General features: G+C 40.4%; 1 protein-coding gene across 3 annotated transcripts in view; it reads right to left on the reverse strand.

Annotated features, from left to right (window-relative positions):
• Nucleotides 1–21,745, reverse strand: part of SLC26A4 (solute carrier family 26 member 4) — a 57,287-nt gene that overhangs the window by 14,495 nt on the left and 21,047 nt on the right. For all 3 annotated transcript variants that reach the window (XM_066343383.1, XM_066343381.1, XM_066343382.1), the window contains 6 exons: nucleotides 16,790–16,937; nucleotides 15,350–15,463; nucleotides 5,948–6,025; nucleotides 5,712–5,807; nucleotides 3,918–4,024; nucleotides 1,393–1,462 (listed from right to left, as the gene is read on the reverse strand). In XM_066343383.1, the coding sequence (XP_066199480.1) occupies nucleotides 1,393–1,462; nucleotides 3,918–4,024; nucleotides 5,712–5,807; nucleotides 5,948–6,025; nucleotides 15,350–15,463; nucleotides 16,790–16,937 (613 nt within the window). The remainder of the gene's footprint in view (nucleotides 1–1,392; nucleotides 1,463–3,917; nucleotides 4,025–5,711; nucleotides 5,808–5,947; nucleotides 6,026–15,349; nucleotides 15,464–16,789; nucleotides 16,938–21,745) is intronic.

The raw sequence follows: 21,745 nt of genomic DNA on the forward strand, positions 1-21,745 counted from the left end.
AAATTAATTTAAAATATTTTCTGCTAAATTAGTCTTTTCTTCATTCTGATTCTCTGAGCTTTCATCTTTGCTTCCCCTGCTGGTCACTAGCAATCTCATCTGCAGGGGCCACAAGCCCATCAGTAAGATGTTTATTTTCTCTGTTTTTTATTTCCTGTATTATATATTATTTCTTTCAATTCTAATGATAGAGCACCATGTCAAATAAGGTTTTTGGTGACAGAGAACATAAAAGTCTCTTATTAGAAATGAATGAACCTAACCAGGTTGTGGCGCAGTGGATAGAGCATTGGACTGGGACACGGAAGACCCAAGTTTGAAACCCTGAGGTCGCCAGCTTGAGCACAGGCTCGAGAAAGAGAAAGGAAGGGAGGGAGGGAGAGAGGGAGGGAGGGAGGGAGGAAGGAAGGGAGGGAGGGAGGAAGGAAGGGAGGGAGGGAGGGAGGGAGGGAGGGAGGGAGGGAGGGAGGGAGGGAGGGAGGGAGGGAAATCTTCCAAAGAGTTTAGACAATTCCATGAGAGATAAGGATTACAAAGCAGGGAAATAGAATTTGTTCTATTTGTTTAGTGCCGTGGCTTTCAGCAGTGTTTTAGTGGCCACCCAGCTGTGGGCCTTCCTGTGTACAGTGACCGGTTCAGGGAACATTTTGGATTTGTATGTGATGGCTTTTATCAATTTTGCTGAAATTTTTATATTTATTCAACTATTGTATCTATCTTTTTCCTTCATTTCCTCCTTTTTTGGGACTGTCATTATACATATATCAATATGTTTAATTTTGTGCTAGAGGTCTCTGAGGCTGTCATTATTCTTTTATTGGGGTATAATTGACATTAGCATTATTAGTTTCAGGTGGACAACATAACTTGATATTTGTATATACTGCTAATGATCATTACAGTAAGTCTAGTTAACATCTGTCACCATGCATAATTACAATTTTCCTTGTGATGAGAATTTTTAAGACTTATTCTCTTAGCAACTTTCAAATACGTAATACAATATTGACTATAGTTATCATGCTATACAATATAGCCCCATGACTTATTTATTTGACATCTAGAAATTTGTACCTTTTGATCCCCTTTATCCAGAGAAGTAGAATTTGATTCGACTTCTGGAAGTAACTGAATTGCCTATATTTAAAAATTCTTTTTACAGTGCTTTGACATTAAAAAGACACTCTGCTAGTATAGACAAAACTCATGTAAACCATGATGGCACATTTAGTCAAAGCTTCTTATAACACCCCAGTAGACTTCTGGTGTTTCCTGAAAGAAGCTCCCTCACCTGTGCCTACCTCCTCCCTAACATACCAGAGGAGAAATACAGTCCCTGAAAATCCAGTCTAGCAAACCCATGTCCAGCAAATGTCTCACAAAGGCACTTACATTTTTGTAGTTCTTGGTACTTTTGTAGATGTCTGTGCTAGGGATGCTTCCAAGGCCATTCCAGGAGGGACTAAAAGAAAATTTAAATCAGGATATTTTAGAATAGGCATGTTTTAGAACAAAAAGTTAAAAGAAATAACAGATACTAGAGTCCATCATTCTGATGTTTGGGGACTCTGTCTCTGTTGCAGATGACATGCTCCCATAGCTACCTCTGCCATGAACAGTGTGTCTGTGCACACCTAGAGGAGGAAGGGGAATGAGGACTCTTTAGATAGCTGAGAAAAATAACGAGTATCAGGCTTTTATGTGTATAACACTTTATAGGATAAGCAAAGAGCTCTCACCCCTGTTAGATCTTACTTAATCCCCAGCATAACCTGGAAAGGTGAGCAGGAATATCCTCATTTTTATTGGTGAGTAAACTGAGAATCAGAGAAGTTGGAAAGGCCCCAGAGGGCAAGGGCAGCCTAGCCCCATCTTTAACCTGTTGGTCTTCAGTGCCTGGCATGGTGCCAGGGCCTGGAACTTACTTGTGAGTTATCACAACTTTATAATGAAGTACAGAGAGTCTGGAGCGATCAAATTAGTCTCATTTTATGGAAGTAGGAGCCTGGGAGGACCCTTCCCATTTCCTATTCCTGCTGCAATCAAATAAATTCCATGATCCTTCAGATGTGATTAGGGACATATGCTAATACAACTCCTGAAGAAAGAGTGTCTGTTTGGGGCACTCTCAGCACTGTGCTCCCTGGACCGGCCTTATAATTACTAGAAATTGAACACTGTAGAGGATACTGCTTTCTGTTGGCTGAGAGCCTAGTTAAACCAACTCAGCAGCTAAAATGTGCCACTGATTTCTCCTTGGCTTACTGTGCTGTGCTGATTTTAAATTTAAAGCTCATAGAGTCTCTTCTCACAAAACCCTCTTCCAACCACACCCACACAGGACAAGTAAATGCTGAGGCAGGCAGAGCCCAAGGCAGTGTCTTTTAAGGACAGCTCCTGAGTGATTATACAGAGCACACCAGGCAGTGTGGGAGCTTGTGTACTCTTAGGGGCCCTGGGCACCATTTAAGGCCCTGAGGCAATAAACAGAAGCCTTTTGTATGTTCCTACCTGCCAGGAAGAAAAGAGGGAGAGAACTGGTTGGCGGAAAAGGAAAGGTGGCCTTATGTGAAACTGGATGTTCTTGTTGATGGTTTACCAGTTGTTGTTGTTTTTTCTTCTTTTCCAAGGGAGAGGAGGGGAGATAGTCAGACTCCCACATATATCCTGACCGGGGACCCAGCAACCCCTGTCTGGGGTCAATGCTCTGCCCATCTGGGGCCATACTCGCAACTGAGCTATTTTTAGTGCCTGAAGCAGAGGCTCATGGAGCCATCCTCAGCACTCAGGGCCAATGCTCTTGAACCAATCAATCCATGGCTGCGGTAGAAGGAGAGAGGGGTGGGGAGGGAGGGAGGGAGAGAGAGAGAGAGAGAGAGAGAGAGAGAGAGAGAGAGAGGGAGAAAGAAGGGGGAGAGGTGAAGAAGTAGACAATTGCTTCTCCTGTGTGCCGTGACCAGGAATCAACCTGGGACATCTTCACACCCAGACAGTTGGGCAGGGCCTCCAGGTGTTTTATTCCTTCACTGCCAAGCACAGGCAGAGAAGGGGCCAGAGGTCTAGAAGGTACGTTTTGAGGAGGGAGAGAAGCTCTGCTTCTCTCTGTTCAGATGATTTCACAGACCCAGAGGGCACATACCAAAAGCCTCTCATGGTCAAAACAAAATCAGCGGAAGTCAGAGCCATTCAGGCGGCTGCACAGATGGTAGTCCACAACTTAAACTGTCTTTGCTGCTTTACTCCAAAGATGGGCAAATTAGGTTTTCTCCATAACTGTGTAGCTTATTGGGCACGTGGCTTATTGGGCGCATGCTTTATTTAGAAGATTTGAATAAATTTTGGCCACAATGAACTGATCTAAAGTCTCCAGGGTCTGAGTTATATAACTTCTGGGTTACCATCTTCAAAAGAAATAAGCTAAAATATTTAGCAGCTATTTTGTCCTAAACTTTGGGCCCAGTGCCACACAGACTTCATCTTATTTTGAAAAAAAACTAAGAAGCAATCTCAGTCTTTTGCTGCATCATGGATCTTTCGGTCTTCCCATGAGCAAGAAGGGAGCACCAGCATTACAGCATGTGGCCAAGTGTATAGATGTTGAGGTGAGATGCATATGGGTTCAAATCCTGGTTCTGCCTCTTACTAGCTATGTGATCTTAAGAAACATTCTTAACCTTGCTGAGCTTCAATTTTCTTAGGTGTAGAATGAAAATAATATAACCTGTTCACAGGATTTCTTTTGAAGATTAAATATGATAATGTGTGTAAAGCATTCACTATGTGATTAACTCATAGAAGCACACAATATATAGTAACTATTATGAAAGGGAGTCATTTTACTATATTTATCAAAATGGTATAAGAAATCTCAGGGTGTGTTGTCCTGTTTATAGGAATCTGGGTCTTGTATTACTCACAACTGAACTCTCAGTACCACAGTCAGTAATCCAAATACAAGGCCAGCTAGTAAACCAAGGTCCAGCCCCAGGATGATGGACACTATGCATGTAAACACCCAGATGACCTAGGAAAAGTGGAAATAAAGTGAATCATATTAATTTATCATGTACCATCAGGTGAGAGGTTATCTGTAAAAATAATAAGCTCAATTGTTCATAACAAATTACAGTTGACCCTTGAACAACACAGGTTTGAACTTTATGAGTCTATTTATACACGGATTTTTTCAGTAAGTTCTGTAGATATATTTTCCTTACGATTTTCTTAATAACATTTTCTTTTCTCTAGCTTACTTTATTGTAGGAATGCATATATAATATAATAGCATATAAAATATGTTAATCAACTGTTTATTGGTAATTCTGGTCAACAGTAAGTTATTAGTGAAGTTTTGGGGGAGTCAAAAGTCATGTGGAATTTTGACTGTGTAGGGGTCAGTGTCCACAACCCCCAGATCACTCAAGGATCAACTGGACAGTTTTTTTTAATGTTCTGATTTCATTTGCTATGTAAGTGGTAGTAGAAATTGGCATTTCCAATATAGACCAACTATCCTATTTAAATATTTTTTATTTAGTTTTTGAATAGGTAATATATTAACATGCTCACAGTGGAATTACTATAAAAATGATATGCAGTAACAAATCTTGGGTGTAGCTCTTTCCCTTCTTCCCCCATTCCCACTCCCCTCCCCATTTGTACCCTTTTATTTCTCTCTCTGAGTGTGTGTGTGTGTATACACGTGTGCACACTTTTCACCAGCATGTCTTTTTTTGCAAATACAAGTAATTATAACTACAAAGCAAGTTATATTTTCCCATATTTCAGTAGATTATACACACTATCCTATTCTGCATTGGTCTCTTTTTCACTTAAAAATTTTGTCTCTTAGAGATCTTTCCATAGCAATATATAAGAAGTTTTCTCATTCCTTTCATCTGTTCTGATTTAAATTAGAGCATAACTCTAAAAGACTTAGTTTCTGGTGTCTATAATTCCTCAGAACAGTAGAGAAGGTTACTCTGGTCAGAAGTATAATCAGCATTGGGGTTTGTATTTGGGCGTTTTTGGTTTTGTGTTTGCTTTGTTTTGTGTTTTGTTCTTCTATATTAGAGGGGTTTTTGTTGTTTGTCTGGCTCTGGACTTTAGAAAACCACCTGTGTATGAATGAGCTTCTATATGATTTTTGCTGGAAATGGATCTTCCCGGATATGCAGGACCTTCAAAAAAAACAGTTCACCCTGACCAGGCGGTGGCGCTGTAGATAGAGCATTGGACTGGGATGCAGAGGACCCAGGTTCAAGACCCCGAGGTCGCCAGCTTGAGCACGGGCTCATCTAGTTTGAGCAAAGCTCACCAGCTTGGACCCAAGGTTGCTGGCTTGAGCAAGGGGTTACTCGGTCTGCTGAAGGCCCACAGTCAAGGCACATATGAGAAACCAATCAATGAACAACTAAGGTGTTGCAACAAAAAACTGATGATTGATGCTTCTCATCTCTCTCTGTTCTTGTCTGTCCCTATCTATCCCTTTCTCTGACTCTTTCTCTGTCTCTGTAAAAAATCAAACAAACAACAACAAAAAAAACCAGCTCATGTCGAAGATTTCAAAGCTCTGACTTATCTACACAATTTGAATTTCTATCCTAGGGCTCCCAAAATGCAACTAAGACTTAGGAGATAAGAAAATATAATGATATGGCAGAAAGCATGTAAGAACCAAATCTTATTTCAGAGAAAAGTGGGTGACTTACAGCATCAACCTTGTTTTGTCTCCATAGGCAAGGAACATCACACACCTGCATAAACATCCCTTTCAGGTTGGCGATTACAACAGCTGCCAAGACCGACTGCCAAGAGAAACAGGGGAGGCTGTGTTAGTCAGGGAAATGGTTTTCCATGTGATGATTTATTAATCTCCCGTTATTTCTCTGTTGGCAGAGCGGACGAATTATGCAATCAGTGCACCCAGAAGCAGGGATCTAGCTACCTTCTGCAAGGGTTCCAGCAGTTTCCCCAAGGCAACAATGGCGATCATCACGATCCCAGCCGAGATGAGGCCAGCAATCTGAAAGACACACATCTCCCATGAGAGAGTTCTTCTCCCTCCAGGCTCCCAGCTTGCTGGATGTGCGTGTCAGAGAGCCCATTCACAGGTGCACACAATGCTTCCTGACCTTCCCCCTTCTGCTTAATACTGTTGAGAGAAATAAGAATTCTTTGCTGAAACTCTACAAAACTGAAGAAAATGGGAACCACATATAGTAGCTATGGCAGAGAAATTAAAGAAAACGTGGAGACTGAGTCTGCTGAAGTAAAGCCAGTTTGACCTGGATTTCATCTGGATAAGTAGTTTTGGTGTCAATTCAGGAGGCTAAACTTCTCACTTGGCATACCAGGAGACATGAACCATCCGTGCCCCATAGCAGACCACGGTTATGGTTTGGGGAAGTAAGTCCTCAGAGCGCACGCTGATTCCTCTGCATTGCTGAATCAGCCGCCAGACTAACAATTCTGATAACACTTTGTACTGGTAGCACACTGTTACCACCAAAGTCTCAGAGAGACTTGTCAGTCTTACTACAAACTCAAAATGCCACGTAAGCCTCTGAGAGGTGAGACCACGTCTCCAGCTTCCTTTAACAGTTCCACAGATGCAGGCTCAGAACTTCGACCCTGGTAGCCCAAGTGATCATGGGCAATAATGGGTAAAAAAGTTTCAGAAACTTTACCTTGACAGAAAAAAACTCTCCTAAGATCCATAAATAGTTAGGAGAGAGGCTAAGGGGGGTGGGGACTATTCTCTGGTTTGAGCAGATGGCCAATGAATTCTCTGTTGACAGCAGGGCATAGCCGAGGCGAAGACTAGAAGCTCTGGAACAAAAGAGAAAAGGCGACAGGAAACCAGAAACAGAGCTATCAGAGAGGAAGCAGAAAAGGTTGCGCTGGGCACACGTGCTGCCCAGTGCAAGATGTGTGAGTTAAAGGAGATACAAAAGTCAAGGAAATTCCATAGTCGCACTCACTCACTTCACCTAGCAAATTGATCATTTGTGTTCAGAATATAACTACGTCAGACTCAGGCAATAGACTGTATTGGTTGGCAAGAAAGTAATTTCAGTTTTGTAGTGTGAAATAAAGCTTATTTTATACAAAAAAATAAACTTTAATCAATTACATATTTTCCATTTGTTCAGTGACCTTTTGCCATCTTTCTTGCAGCTTCATGATCCCACATTCATAGAAATTTTGGTCCTTATCAACAATAAACTGAACCACGTGCAATTTAAGGTCATAATCATTTGTGAAAGTTTTACCATTCAAAGAGTATTGCAAACTTCGAAATAAATGGTAATCAGATGGTGCCAGGTCAGGGCTGTATGGGAGATATAATATCACTTCCCAACAAAGTTCCAGTAATTTCCCATGAGTTGCTAAAGATGTGTGAGACTTTGCATTATCATGGTGGAACACAATTCCTTGGCGATTTGCCAATTCTGGCCGTTTTTCTTTGATTAATAGGACATTTTATTAGTTGTTGACAGTAAACATCTGAATTGATCGTCTGGTTTCTTGGAAGCTGCTCAAAATACACAACACCTTTTTAGTCCCACCAAATTGACAGCATGGCCTTTTTTGATGCAGTTCAGCTTTAGATGTGGTTTGTGCTGGTTCATCACGCTTGGACCATGATCATTTTCTAATGATGTTACTATAGATGACCCACTTTTCATCACCAGTGATGATTCTTTTCAAAAAAGGGTCGGTTTCATTGCGCTTGAGACGCATATCACAAATATTGACTCGTTGTGTTAAGTGAATCTCTTTCAATCATGCAGAACCCAAATATCGAGCTTCTTAGCAAGTCCAAGATATTTTAAGTGATTTTCAGTTGTTGTGTGAGATACATTTAACCTCTCTGCAATCTCTTGAACAGTTATATGACGATTCTCTTCAATTATGGCTTTGATTTGGTCATCATCAACTTCAGTAGGTCAACCAGAACATTGGTCATCTTTGAGTGAAAAATCTCCAGAACAGAATTTTTTAAACCAACTCTAACATGTGCATTCTGTTATGCAATCAACACCGTAAGCTTCACATACCTTTTTGTGAGCCTCAGCATCTTTCTTTCCTTTACAGAAATAAAAAAGCAAAATAGGCAGAAAATGTTTGTTTCTGCACTCCATGTTAAAATTGACCCTAAACTAAGGTGAACAACTTTAGAATGGAAAGGAAGACAAAAATAAATTGAAGAAAACAATATCATAAATAAAAGAAACATTTTATTCATTGCAACAATAATACACTATAATATGATAAATGCATAATAAAAACATTTGTAATATTTTATATTGTAATTATGCTTATATGCCTATTAATTTTTAGTAATAATTGTAAGAACTCATTTGAGTACTTTTCCATTGAATGAATATTTTTTGTCAATGTATCATCTTGTAACAATATATTGGAAATATCTGAACAAGAAATATCCTCCATATTGAATTTTATGGCAAGTACTGCAGCTAGAGTATCAACATTCAATCTCGATCTCTCACTGTCCAAAAATCATTAGCAATTGAAAAAATACTTTCAACTGCTGCATTAGTTCCAGGGCAGCACAATGTAAATTGAACAAGAATAAATAAATTTTCACATGGAATATGTTTATTTTTGAAATGGCTGAATATTTCCACCCATCTTTTATCAATTTCGATGTGTTCATTTTCCCATTGTATTAATTTTTCATTATTTAAATATACATTCAGTCTTCTAATTTCTTCAGAGACAATTGTTGTCTATTTTAATGTCTGGCATTTCTTTAGATAAAAACTCAAGACAAGATTCAATATCTGTCCAATATACTTACAATGAAGTAAAAAAACACCATTGAAAACTGTTATTTTTTGTGATTTTTGTTTCAGACCATTCTTTGATATATTGAAAACATATCTGGTAAAAATTCTGCACTTCTTTGATAAACTTTTCTGTTATGCCTGGATTTGATTTCTCTAAGCCTGACAATTTTCTTTTTATAATTAAAGGAAAAAATTTTTCTTCAAAACGAGATTTACATTGAAGGATAAAGTCATTCAAAATAAGACTAACGTCCGTAGCTGAAATGTGTTCACCTCCAATCTTTTGAATCATTTTGTGAAAAATAGATGCTTGATTATGTACAAAATACATTAATATCTCAGATATTTTATTATTATAAAACAATCGTCTAAACTTAAAAAATATGAACGGAGAAGCTCAAATAGTTTTAGAACACGCTCTATAGCAGGTGTTAGACCAAGCCATCTAACTTTTGAATATCCTAAAAGTTTTTGTATTCAACATTTGCTTCTTCACAAAATTGTTTTAAAGTAGCAACATGAATGGTAAAAAGACTAAAATGTAAATAAATTGTAGTTATTATTACTTCTACATCAATTGGCATGGCACATGACGCTGTGTTGATTGCATTTGACAAAATATGTGCATTACAACCTTCCTAGTATTTTCTTTTGGAGTAACTCTTGTAATTTTACACACATTCACTCCTTTGCGTCTTCGCCCACCAAAATTTATACTTGTATTATCAGCCGTTAGTGCAACAACTGTGGATTTCAAATTGTTTTCATTTATTACTTTGTATAGATGGTTTGACAATATTTCAGAAATTTCACCCTCAATGGATTCTAAATTTAAAATTTTTACTTAAATACCTTTGGTAACATTAAAATATCTTACTATTATTGGATACAATTTAATTTCATTATAATTTGATGCATCAGATAAAATAGTTACAAATGCAGTTTCCAAGTCCTCTGTAAGTATTTCGTCACAGTAATTTTTAAATACTGATTTCAAAATAGCCTCTCATTTTGTCCTGGCACATGAAAATTTTGCATTGTGAAACTTTTTCAATAATTTAGTTGTACAATCCATACTATGAAAACTTTGATTGTGAATTATGGTATGAAATGCAAGTGTTTCCTCTATTGCAGCCAACTGTTTTTCATCTTCAGAATAATTTGAAGTTTTTAAAACAACTTGTTAATTTACAACTGGAAGCTGATACATCTAATGATTGCTTATGTTTGTTGGTTGGTCAAGTGTTTCGTTATTGCTGCTCTGCCCCCAACTGCAATACAAAATTCTCTGCTGCAAATATTGCAGAAAATAATAGTATCTTTCTTTGATATGAGGAAGGAAATTCCTTTTTCAATTTATCATTGAAAAATGGCATTTTCTCTTTTTTGATTTTTCTATCCCTTAAATGAAATTTGAAATTAAAAATAAAATATAGGCCCTGGCTGGTTGGCTCAGTGGTAGAGCGTCGGCCTGGTGTGCAGGAGTCCCAGGTTCGATTCCCAGCCAGGGCACACAGGAGAAGCGCCCATTTGCTTCTCCACCCCTCACCCTCTCCTTCCTCTCTGTCTCTCTCTTCCCCTCCCGCAGCCAAGGCTCCATTGGAGCAAAGATGGCCCGGGCGCTGGGGATGGCTCCTTGGCCTCTGCCCCAGGCACTAGAGTGGCTCTGGTCGCGGCACAGCGATGCCCTGGAGGGGCAGAGCATCGCCCCCTGGTGGGCAGAGCATCGCCCCTGGTGGGCGTGCCGGGTGGATCCCGGTCGGGCGCATGCGGGAGTCTGTCTGACTGTCTCTCCCCGTTTCCAGCTTCAGAAAAATACAAAAAAAAATGAAAATGTTACATCATGGTAGGTGAATTTTCCAGAAGTTGTATTAACAAAACTAAATATCAAACAAAACCACTAATTTGAAGTGATATTCAAGTGTATTTATCATTTTCTAATTTAAAAACTTCTGTTTTATGCAACTATTTAATCAAAATGTGTTATTAATAGCTATGGTTTCAGGTTAGATTTCCACTTTAAAATTTGAATTTCGGGGCCCTGGCCGGTTGGCTCAGCGGTAGAGTGTCGGCCTGGCGTGCGGGGGACCGGGGTTCGATTCCCAGCCAGGGCACATAGGAGAAGCGCCCATTTGCTTCTCCACCCCTCCCCTCCTTCCTCTCTGTCTCTCTCTTCCCCTCCCGCAGCCAAGGCTCCATTGGAGCAAAGATGGCCCGGGTGCTGGGGATGGCTCCTTGGCCTCTGCCCCAGGCGCTAGAGTGGCTCTGGTCATGGCAGAGCGATGCCCCGGAGGGGCAGAGCATCACCCCCTGGTGGGCAAAGCAGCACCCCTGGTGGGCGTGCCGGGTGGATCCCGGTCGGGTGCATGCGGGAGTCTGTCTGACTGTCTCTCCCCGTTTCCAGCTTCAGAAATATACAAAAAAAAAAAAAATTGAATTTCGGGAAAATACTTGTAAATAAAATTATAGTTTTTTGAAATTATTAAATATATAATGAATTAATAAAATGTGAATTTTGCTTACCTGTCTATGATTGAATATTCACTAAGAAAGAAATAATCGTGAGTCTACAATGTGTATATGCACTGTAGTGTTTCAGTAAGAAGTACACAAAGCCATTTGCACGCTCAGTATATCACGCGCACTCTCTCAAGATCTCCCGTGCGTAGCGCATGCATCTCATAATCGCATCTTGCCGCACTGTACTGATCCTTGACAAATTGTCATCTCAAATACAAATACATCACATCACACACAATGGATTGACTCTGCATCAATTGAATATAGACATTTACAGATTAGTCTTTCAATATCAAAAAGGAGGACATGTAGGAGGACACTTTTAGAGGGAGGACAGAACTTACAAAAGAAGGACTGTCCTCCCTAAAGGAGGAGGATTGGTCACCTTACCCTAAACTAACAGGTACAAACAAAATTACACACAACTTGCTTTTTTTTTTTTTTAAACATACAGTATTTATTTTAATTTTTTATTTATTCATTTTTTGGAGAAGAGAGAGAGACAGAGAGGAGAGAGAGACAGAGAGAGAGAAGGGGGGAGGAGCTGGAAGCATCAACTCCCATATGTGCCTTGACCAGGCAAGCCCAGGGTTTCGAACCAACGACCTCAGCATTTCCAGGTCAATGCTTTATCCACTGCGCCACCACAGGTCAGGCACAACTTGCTTTTAAAGTAACCTAAATGTGACTGATATCAAATGTCAAAAGGAAAAAACCATAACACTGACAGAAGTCCTTCAAAACAATTACAACGCTCTGTGTGACAACCGAAAATACTTTCTTGCCAACACAATATGTGATGCACTATAAAGTTTGCTTTGTACACCCACATCCCTTTTCTAGGCAGTTTGTTACCTCCTGGCACCACGCCTCCAGATTCCCAGCATTGGTGAGCTTTCCTATCTACTATCTAAGCAGAGAAGCTAGTATCTTCCCTTCCTCCTTCTTCCCTTTCTTCCTTTTTTCCATGCATTTACTTAACCAATATTTATTGTCTATTATGAGACACTTGCATCTCACTCTGGATGTAGGGTTCTATGAATTGGTGAGAGTTAAGGAGATTGGAGGACAGGGGCTATAGCCAGCTGCCCAACTCATGCCAGATGGGTGGCCACCTACTCAACAAGTATATGTAATAATAAGCCTCTGATTATGGGGATCAAGACTAATTTTGGTTACTATATTAAATCTGTTAGAAGGCCCCTTATTTGTACTTATTTAATTACAGCTGGTTTGTGGAAAATGCTGTATAGATTTTGTGTTTATGTGCAGATTCAATTACTAGAAAATTCATTATTCTGTTAAGTGGAAGGGTAATCAGAGAGAGAATAGTTTGTAATTAGAATTCCTTTTTCATGAATCAGTAGGAATCAGATGGGGGTGACAGAAAAAACAGGTTCCAATGTTGAGCTCTTCTATAAATATAATGACATGTATAATATATGTATCATAGATATCATAGGTATTAAGACACTGTTCCTATCTCAAGGAGGTAATGACTGAAACCATTTATAAGTACATATGTGCCAGGACTTTACATACATTTTCTTACAACATCCCTACGAGGTGGATACATGTAAAGCCGGTAGTCGCGGCCACCATCAGAGCTGCCTGGCCCGTGCAAGTTCGCATTTAATTGGGACAGGTGGTAATGAAACAACAGAGTCAAGAACTGGTAGGCCATTACCTTTAATCCTAGTTTGCACCCTGCGAACAAGAAAATAAACACAGGGGGAAAACACTTCCCTTTCCGTTCAGGGATCCCAAAGCCACTGACTCATCCGAGTATTCCTAGAATCAAAGGTTTCTACCTCACCAGCCTTATTCACCTCTGTTCCCCATCTCCTTCTCTTTGCACAAACTCTGCAAAAACTGGCTTCTCCTTCAGCACTTTGCCATCTTGGCTGCTTCTTCTCTGCAATGCTGATGGCAGGATCTGAGCGAAAGTGCCCAGTCTCCCTTATTTTATAGTGTAGAAAATTAAAGCTTTTAAGCCAATATACAAACAAGGAAGTCTCTGATACAAAGCCACTTATCTGAGGTATAAATGGGATTCCTCATAAGAGTGCACCACCCCCCATCACGCAATAGTCAAGGGTGTGGGGAAAAGCTTAGCTTTGAAAAGATCTTCGTATTAAAAGGGTGAGAAAGGCTTAGTTTTAAAACTAAGTCTTAGGCTATAAGGACTTTGCCAGCTTACAGCCTGTCTCCTACACTAAATGCAAACTATAAGCAAGCAAACATATATATTATATTTACAAACTTATTTGACCAACAATACAATTATTAGGCCCATTGTATAGATGCTGAAACTGAGGTTTTAATGTAAAAGAAAACATGAGAACCCACACAAGGCCAGTTTATTTGGTCATGAGTCCTTGGATTTCAGTCCAAGCACTTAGACTTTTAACCCCAGAACTTAGTATACATTTCAGTAATTAAATATCAAGCTGTTTCTGTGCTTGTTTCATTCTTCAATACTAAAGGCTTGGCATCTTTCACTCTTAAATATAATACACACCAGTGTGTGGCAGGGGAGTATTAGCTTACCAGAACACCATTATCCCTAAACCTCTGCCAAGGAATCATTTTACATGGGCATTCTTACTGGGGCAGCCAGTCGGTGCCTCATTTGAACCTGGAGTTAGCAGCAGACAGTGGACATGGGCATTTGGGGATCTGCTTGTACCTGCTTTCAGCCATGTGGCTTGGAGAGCTTGTCAACGCCCCATCTCAAATGAAAGCAGCAGAAACTCTTGCTGCTGACAGCTGCCCATTGAACATGGGCGTAGCTTGGAAATCACCTCTGACCTCTTCCCCTTTGACCACAAATCTCTAGTTACACCCTCGGGTATGGGATAGAAATGTTTGCAAAAAAAAGTAAACTCAATTTTAAGAAAAATTATAAAAATTAAAATTGAATTTTTGTTCATCAGGAGCCAGGAAATTAGAAGAGGTACATTCTTCCAACCCTGTCACAAAGCCCCATTTTAAATGGGGAAGGAACATTATGTGCACTTGAGGACAATTAACATTCTCCCTGGGCAAGCCACTGTCCAAGTCAGTGTCCTCAGTTATTCTCTTTTATACATATTTGTAGTGCCTCTGCCTTAATAAAATCCTATTTGAAGACTCTGTGTGTGCGCATGCACATATGTATGATATACTATCTAATTTGGATTTGTTGTTCTCCTTTATAGATTCAAGGTACTCTTTACTCTTTACTCACAGCTCTCTCTGTGCTGGAAAGAGAAAGCCCTTCAGGCATAACAGAAACCCAATTCCTGAGCTTGCTCTTTGTCCCCAACCACTTGATTTGGCATCTCTGACTCCATGTTTGGCTGGAAAGGATGGCCTGGGAGAATAGCTCCTCAGTATTCTGACAATTAAAAAAGGTACTGTCCAGAGATTAACTAGGATGCAGGTTCTGAGGTCACCTTGTAAAGCCAACAACTTGAGAACACATGTAAAAGATTAAATCCACATTCAGAATTCAGGGGGAAAATCTTAAGAAGAAATGTCAAAATGTTTCAACAAAAATATTCTTGGCTAGCAAACTGTTATTCTGTGGGAGCAAAGGCCTCTGGAGGAAGTTCCTGATCTTTTTAAAGGAAATGTAAACATATACTATAAATTTTTCTGAAAATATAACTCTCTAAGCCAGAATGCGCTTTTAGGAGGCTTTCTCTATCTCCAGATAACAAATTGATAAGAATCAGCATTCTTCATTACCAGTTCTTTATCAGTTACCTTCCCTGGAAAAGCAGTTCAAGGAAGCCATTTGACAGCTCAGCACTGACCAGAAAGATTTGAGAATTACCACCCCAGAAAAACAAACACCATTTCGGAAGTCCTTGGTGAGGGAGACAGGCAGCCCTGTGCGACCAGATCAGGGAGCATGGCTTTCTGTTCTCCACAGCTGATTGTCCTGCTCAGGTCTTGTGCAAGCCTTCCTGAACAGCATTCCCAGCTCTATGGCAATGGACAGACATCACTGTGCTATCATTCCCTACCTGTGTCTTTCCCCCAGTGCTCTCCTGGACGGCAGTGCGAGACAGGGCGGTGGTGGCCACAAAGCAAGAGAAGAACCCCGAGAAGATGTTGCTGATCCCAAAGGCAATGAATTCCTACGGGAGAGACCGGATAACAATGGGCCTACAAATACTATCTTTTCAAGACCCTCACCAAGTGTTTTAGAACATTGAGAAAGCAAACTCCCAAACTTATCCTGCCTTATAGTCCCAAATTAGTTTTTACCATGAAAGGTCCTTGGGGTCCTGAGAAACATCAACAGTTTGGGATCCTTAAGAGCCTAAAAGAGGCCTCACTGCTCTCAGTCATGTGTAAGGCTGATGAGGAACAGTAACTGAAGTTTTGCTAAAATGTTTATTTCCCTTCCTGGTGAGTGGCATACCTGCTATACCTCTCACAAAAAACATTCTTCCACTCTCCCATAATGGCTTATTTCTATGGTTGAATATTTGCTGTGGAGTATATTATGACTAAGAAAGCTACTATTCTGCTTGATTACTAATCATTTAACTGCTGTAATTGTTATGCTGTGTTTTCAGAAACATACCATATTGAGGATTTGTGAGCTCACCTGGCAAGTATCATATGCCTACAAAAATTGTCCTGAGTACATTAATTGCAGTCAACCACCTCAATATAAAGTGGCCACAATTACTGTGTTATTAAAAGTGTTTGTTGCTGCTTTGCCATATGATAGCCACCACTAAAACATTGCCAGGAGATATGAGACTACAGGAAAATTTTTATTCTGACCTAACATGCTAACGTTAAATGTTATTTATGACCTGACTGAATTAACTCTTAAAATTCTGATCCCTTGCCTGACCATGACCGAGTGGTGGTGCAGCTGATAGTCGACCTGGGACACAAAGGACCCAGGTTAGAAATTCCAAGGTTGCTGACTTGAATGTGGGCTCACCAGCTTGAGTACGGGTTCGCTGGCTTGAGCGTGGGATCACGGACATGACCCCATGGTCTCTGGATTGAGCCCAAAGGTCACTGGCTTGAAGCCCAAGGTCGCTGGCTTGAGCAGGGGGTCACTCGTTCTGCTGGAGCCCCTGGTCAAGGCACATGTGAGAAAGCAATCAATGAACAACTAAGGAGCCATCACAAAGAATTGATGCTTCTCATCTCTCTCTCTTCTTGTCTATCTGTCCCTATCTGTCTGTCTCTCGCAAAAAAAAAAAAAAAAAAAAAAAAAAAAAAATTCTGATCCCTTCAACTAATTTCTTAAAAACTAACATGATGCAGCATGCCTATTTTAAAATACTTTCAAATTAGCACACACAAAAGGGAAACCAACTCAGTAAGGACTGATGGGAGAAACCAATCTTTTCTTTAGCAGACAACAATATCTCTCACATTTATTTATTTTTCTTATTTTCAGTGCTACAAACCATTCAGCACAAGGGTAAGCATACCTGGTTCCCATCGATGGTATAGTCATACTTGATGGCGTAGACTTTTCCTACGGACACTGCAATAGCATAAGCCACCACAGCGATGGAAAAAGAGGCAGCCAGCATCTCAGAGAACAGGTTCACAGGCGGCAGTGCGGGAGGCAAGAACCTAGTGAGTTTTTAAATGAAAAGTGCTATGAATATTTGATTATAATTTCCTTTTCCCATCTCACCAAATGCTAGTCAACCCTGCCACAAGTTAGACAAGAAAGTACACAAGTTGATCCAAGAGGGCAGGAGTACATGAGCATAAGTGGTAGCATCCACTCTTAGGATTTTTAATCAGAAGTTTGTGCCCACTCCTTGGTTGACTTCTTTGTCCTCTATTGAGAGCCTAGAGATGCTGCCTCACCAGCACCTCTGACATGAATAACCCTGTCTGTACTGGGCCTTTTTTTTTTTTTTTTTTTTTTTTTTTTTTGTATTTTTCTAAAGCTGGAAACGGGGAGAGACAGTCAGACAGACTCCCGCATGCGCCCGACCCGGATCCACCCGGCACGCCCACCAGGGGGCAACGCTCTGCCCACCAGGGGGCGATGCTCCGCCCCTCCGGGGCATCGCTCTGTTGCGACCAGAGCCACTCCAGCGCCTGGGGCAGAGACCAAGGAGCCATCCCCAGCGCCCGGGCCATCTTTGCTCCAATGGAGCCTCGGCTGCGGGAGGGGAAGAGAGAGACAGAGAGGAAGGAGGGGGGGGTGGAGAAGCAGATGGGCGCTTCTCCTGTGTGCCCTGGCCGGGAATCGAACCCGGGACTTCTGCACGCCAGGCCGACGCTCTACCACTGAGCCAACCGGCCAGGGCCTGTACTGGGCCTTTAATACCATAGAATCTTATGCCATGCTCTTTCACACATTAGTGTTTCTTCTTACACAGTTTCATCTTTAAAATTTTTTAATTTAAAAGCTATTTTAGCCATAAAATGAGATTTACCCTGTATATGAAATATGAAGTTTATTAAAGAAACAAATATAAGAGGCTAAAAGAGCTAAGTGGAAAATCCATAGCTTTAGAGCCATGATATTTAAAATCTTCTTGATTTCAAAAAAAGATTAAATTTATGTAATTATCAGAATGCTTCATAATCACAATGACTAACATATGCCAATGATCATGGTGAGGTCAACTGACTACTGTTTTATAAATTCAAAGCTACTCTACAAACTATATAAAGAAAAAACCTGGGCCTGACCTGTGGTGGCACAGTGGATAAAGCATCGACCTGGAAATGCTGAGGTCGCCGGTTCAAAACCCTGGGCTTGCCTGGTCAAGGCACATATGGGAGTTGATGCTTCCAGCTCCTCCCCCCTTCTTTCTCTCTGTCTCTGTCTCTGTCTCTCTCTCTCCCCTCTAAAAATGAATAAATAAAATAAAAATTTAAAAAAAAAAACAAAAAAAAAACCTGTAAGTTTATAATCATGTAGTTGTCTTCAAAAATGAAAATTTGGGTGATAACCTTCATGGAGTTATGTCTTAATGACTATCCATATGGTATAATTCCAGAGGCCCTAGAAAAAACAAATCTCCCTTACCTGTCTCACTTATGCCTAATGTGACCAATCATCCTCCTTTAGGGAGGACAGTCCTTATTTTATAAGTTCCGTCCTCCCTCGGAAGTGTCCTCCTACATGTTCTCCTTTTTGATATTGGAAGACTAATCTGTAAATGTCCGTATTCGATGGATGCTGAGTAGATCCATTGTGTGTGATGTATTTGTATCTAAATGAGTACTTTTTTCTTACAATTATTATTATTAAAAATTAATAGGCATGTAAGCATAATTACAATATAAAATATTACAATGTTTTTATTATACATTTATCATATTATAGTGTATTATTGTTGCAATGAATAAAATATTTCTTTTATTGATGATATTTTCTTCAATTTATTTTTGTCCTCCTTTTCATTGTAAAAAAGTTAGTCACCTTACTTACGCTTGAAGTTTCTTTTATAACAAATTACATTTTTGGCTCTGGCCACTTGCTCAATGGTTAGGGTGTCAGCTTGGTGTATGGATGTCCTGGGTTTGATTCCTGGTTAGGGCACACAAGAGAAGTGAACATCTGCTTCTCCCTACCCCTTTTCCTTCTTCCTCTCCCACAGCGAGTAGCTCTATGGGTTTGAGTGTGGCCCCAGGTGCTGAGGATAGCTCTGTTGGAGTGCATAAGCCTCAGGCACTAAAAATAGCTCAGTACTGAAGCATGGGACCCCAGATGGAGTTGCCAGTGGATCCCTGTAGGGCACATGCGAGAGTCTGCCTCACATCTCCCCTCCTCTAACTGATAAATAAATAAATAAAATTTTACAAAAAGAAGAAAGTTACAATTCCCCCTCTATAATTAGAGGGACATGGTAAAGTAGAAATAAGATTCTTATCATGTAAGATTCTTATATGGATTTATTAGGAGTCAAGTAAGCCTAACCTGTGGTATTGATCATCAACAGGATAAAAGGAAACTCTCCCCAGTGGCCTGGCTTTCGCTCCCTGATTGGAGGACTAAACGAGGACGGAGTAAGAAGGTAAGCCACCTGACCTTTCTCTGCTCCTCCTGCTTTCCTTGTACTCACCTTTGACACTCTACCTTTGCTGCTCTTTTTCAATCTCTTCACCCTTTCTTTTTCAGGTTTGTTCATGTCTTTAGCCTTGTTTCTGTGTCATCACATTAGATCAGGAAACAAAGTCCTTTCTGGGAGCTTGTTTATAATGGCATGTCATAGACTTAGCTATTTTATCTCTTCAACAAGTATTTCCTTGGACCCTACTAGGAGATAGGGACCGTGCTGGGAAGACATAGCTGAAGAGTACTGATAGGCTCCCTGCCTGTGAAGGAGGCAGGAGGGTCAGCTGATCAGCCACCAGACGGTCTGTCAGAGGATTCAACTAGATCAAACCCAGGAGCAAGAGACTAGAGATGTGTTTTCAGAGGGAAAGCAGCCAGGAAAGCTCTGGATATAGGAGGAAAGAGTGACCTAGGGCAGCAGAACTGAGTTCTCCATATCAATAAATGAAATATGGATTTACAGGATGAAGCATTTTCTGTGGACACCCTCAAAGTGTTACATCTTAGGAAGTTTGACAAAAGGGATCTGTAATATATGTTTATGTAGTTGGTTCTATCTATTCAAATAATCTGATTGTTCTGGTACGAATGCTATAACTCAAGTAATCACACTGTATCTTAATTCCTTTCAGGGCTAGAATTTATTATCAAAATGTTGATCTTCTAAGATAGAGTTTCGCAAATACACCTGATCATAAGAATCACTTGAAGCACCTTTGAAAAGCACTAATTCCTAGCTTTCATAGCTTTGGAGTGGGAAACAGGAACCTGTTGTTAACAAGGGTCTCACAGAAAGGTAAGTCTGAGAAACATTAGAATGGGTAATATGTTAATTAAGCCCCATGTAGAAATGATAATTTTTCGAATACTTTTTGAACAGATATTATAAAAAATCATAAGACTGATCAGATGGAAAGGCAACAGTCCCTGAGGAATGAGCATGGGGACTCAGCTGGCCTGGGAGTTTCCACTCAGAGCGCAGAGAAACAAAGCTTGGGCTAAGGTCCCTCAGCCTCAGTTAGGGGAGGGAAACTAGCACTTAGTGGTTCAATAGCAGCAAGTCTAGTCACAAATGCTCTAAGTTACTGTTACAAGTTTAATAAACATTTGAACTTCTTTTTAAATACCATATGATAAAATTATAGTGTAAGATACTTGGTCCACTCTGAGCATTTTATGAGAGATCTCAGAATTTCACAAGCTCAGGTTTAAGTTTTAGCAGTTGCCATTTACCCTTGTTTTATAGGAGAATCCCCCAGGGCCACAGAACTAGATGGTGTCAGAGATGGACAAAGGACCTTTGGTCTCTACTTGTCTGATTCATCAAACGACCAAACATATATAAAACTTATATTGCAGGTTGTGCGTTTTATTTAGAGGAACAAATGACACAATTATTATCTAAGATTGACTAAACTAAATGGTGGAGAATTTAGATCAGGGGTCCCCAAACTTTTTACACAGGGGGCCAGTTCACTGTCCCTCAGACTGTTGGAGGGCCGGACTATAAAAAAAACTATGAACAAATCCCTATGCACACTGCACATATCTTATTTTAAAGTAAAAAAACAAAACGGGAACAAATACAATATTTAAAATAAAGAACAAGTAAATTTAAATCAACAAACTGACCAGTATTTCAATGGGAACTATGCTCCTCTCACTGACCACCAATGAAAGAAGTGCTCCTTCTGGAAGTGCGGGGGGGGGGGGGGGCGGATAAATGGCCTCAGGGGGCCGCATGCGGTCCACGGGCTGTAGTTTGGGGACCCCTGATTTAGATCATATGTCCCTGATTCCTTAAGCAGATTGTTCTCAGTGTAAAAATATGTTACTATCCATGATTCCATTTATGTTATAATTATACATATAAGTTTAAATCAAGAGTCTGGCAGTAACAACATGTCTTGCCACTTTTTAAGAAAATTAAGGACAGCCTGACCAGGCGGTGGTGCAGCGGATAGAGCATCGAACTGGGACATGGAAGACCCAGGTTCACAACCCTGAGGTCACCACCTTGAGTGCGGACTCATCTGGTTTGAGCATGGATCACCAGCTTAAGACCAAGGTCACTGGCTTGAGCAAGGGGTCACTCAGTCTGCTGTAGCCCTCCAGTCAAGGCACATATGAAAAAGCAATGAACAACTAAAGTGCCGCAATGAAGAATTGATGCTTCTCATCTGTCTCCCTTCCTGTCTGTCTGTCCTTGTTTGTCCCTCTCTCTGTCTCTGTCACAAAAAAGAAAGGAAAGAAAATGAAGGACAAAGACAGAGCATATGGGGGCTGCTTTTAAACAAATGGATTGAACTTTATCTACATACACACTGTTTATCTTATAGTTTGCACAAATGGGTGT

The sequence above is a fragment of the Saccopteryx leptura genome, chromosome 6 (genome assembly GCF_036850995.1).
Source record: "Saccopteryx leptura isolate mSacLep1 chromosome 6, mSacLep1_pri_phased_curated, whole genome shotgun sequence".
Classification (NCBI taxonomy): Eukaryota; Metazoa; Chordata; class Mammalia; order Chiroptera; family Emballonuridae; genus Saccopteryx; species Saccopteryx leptura.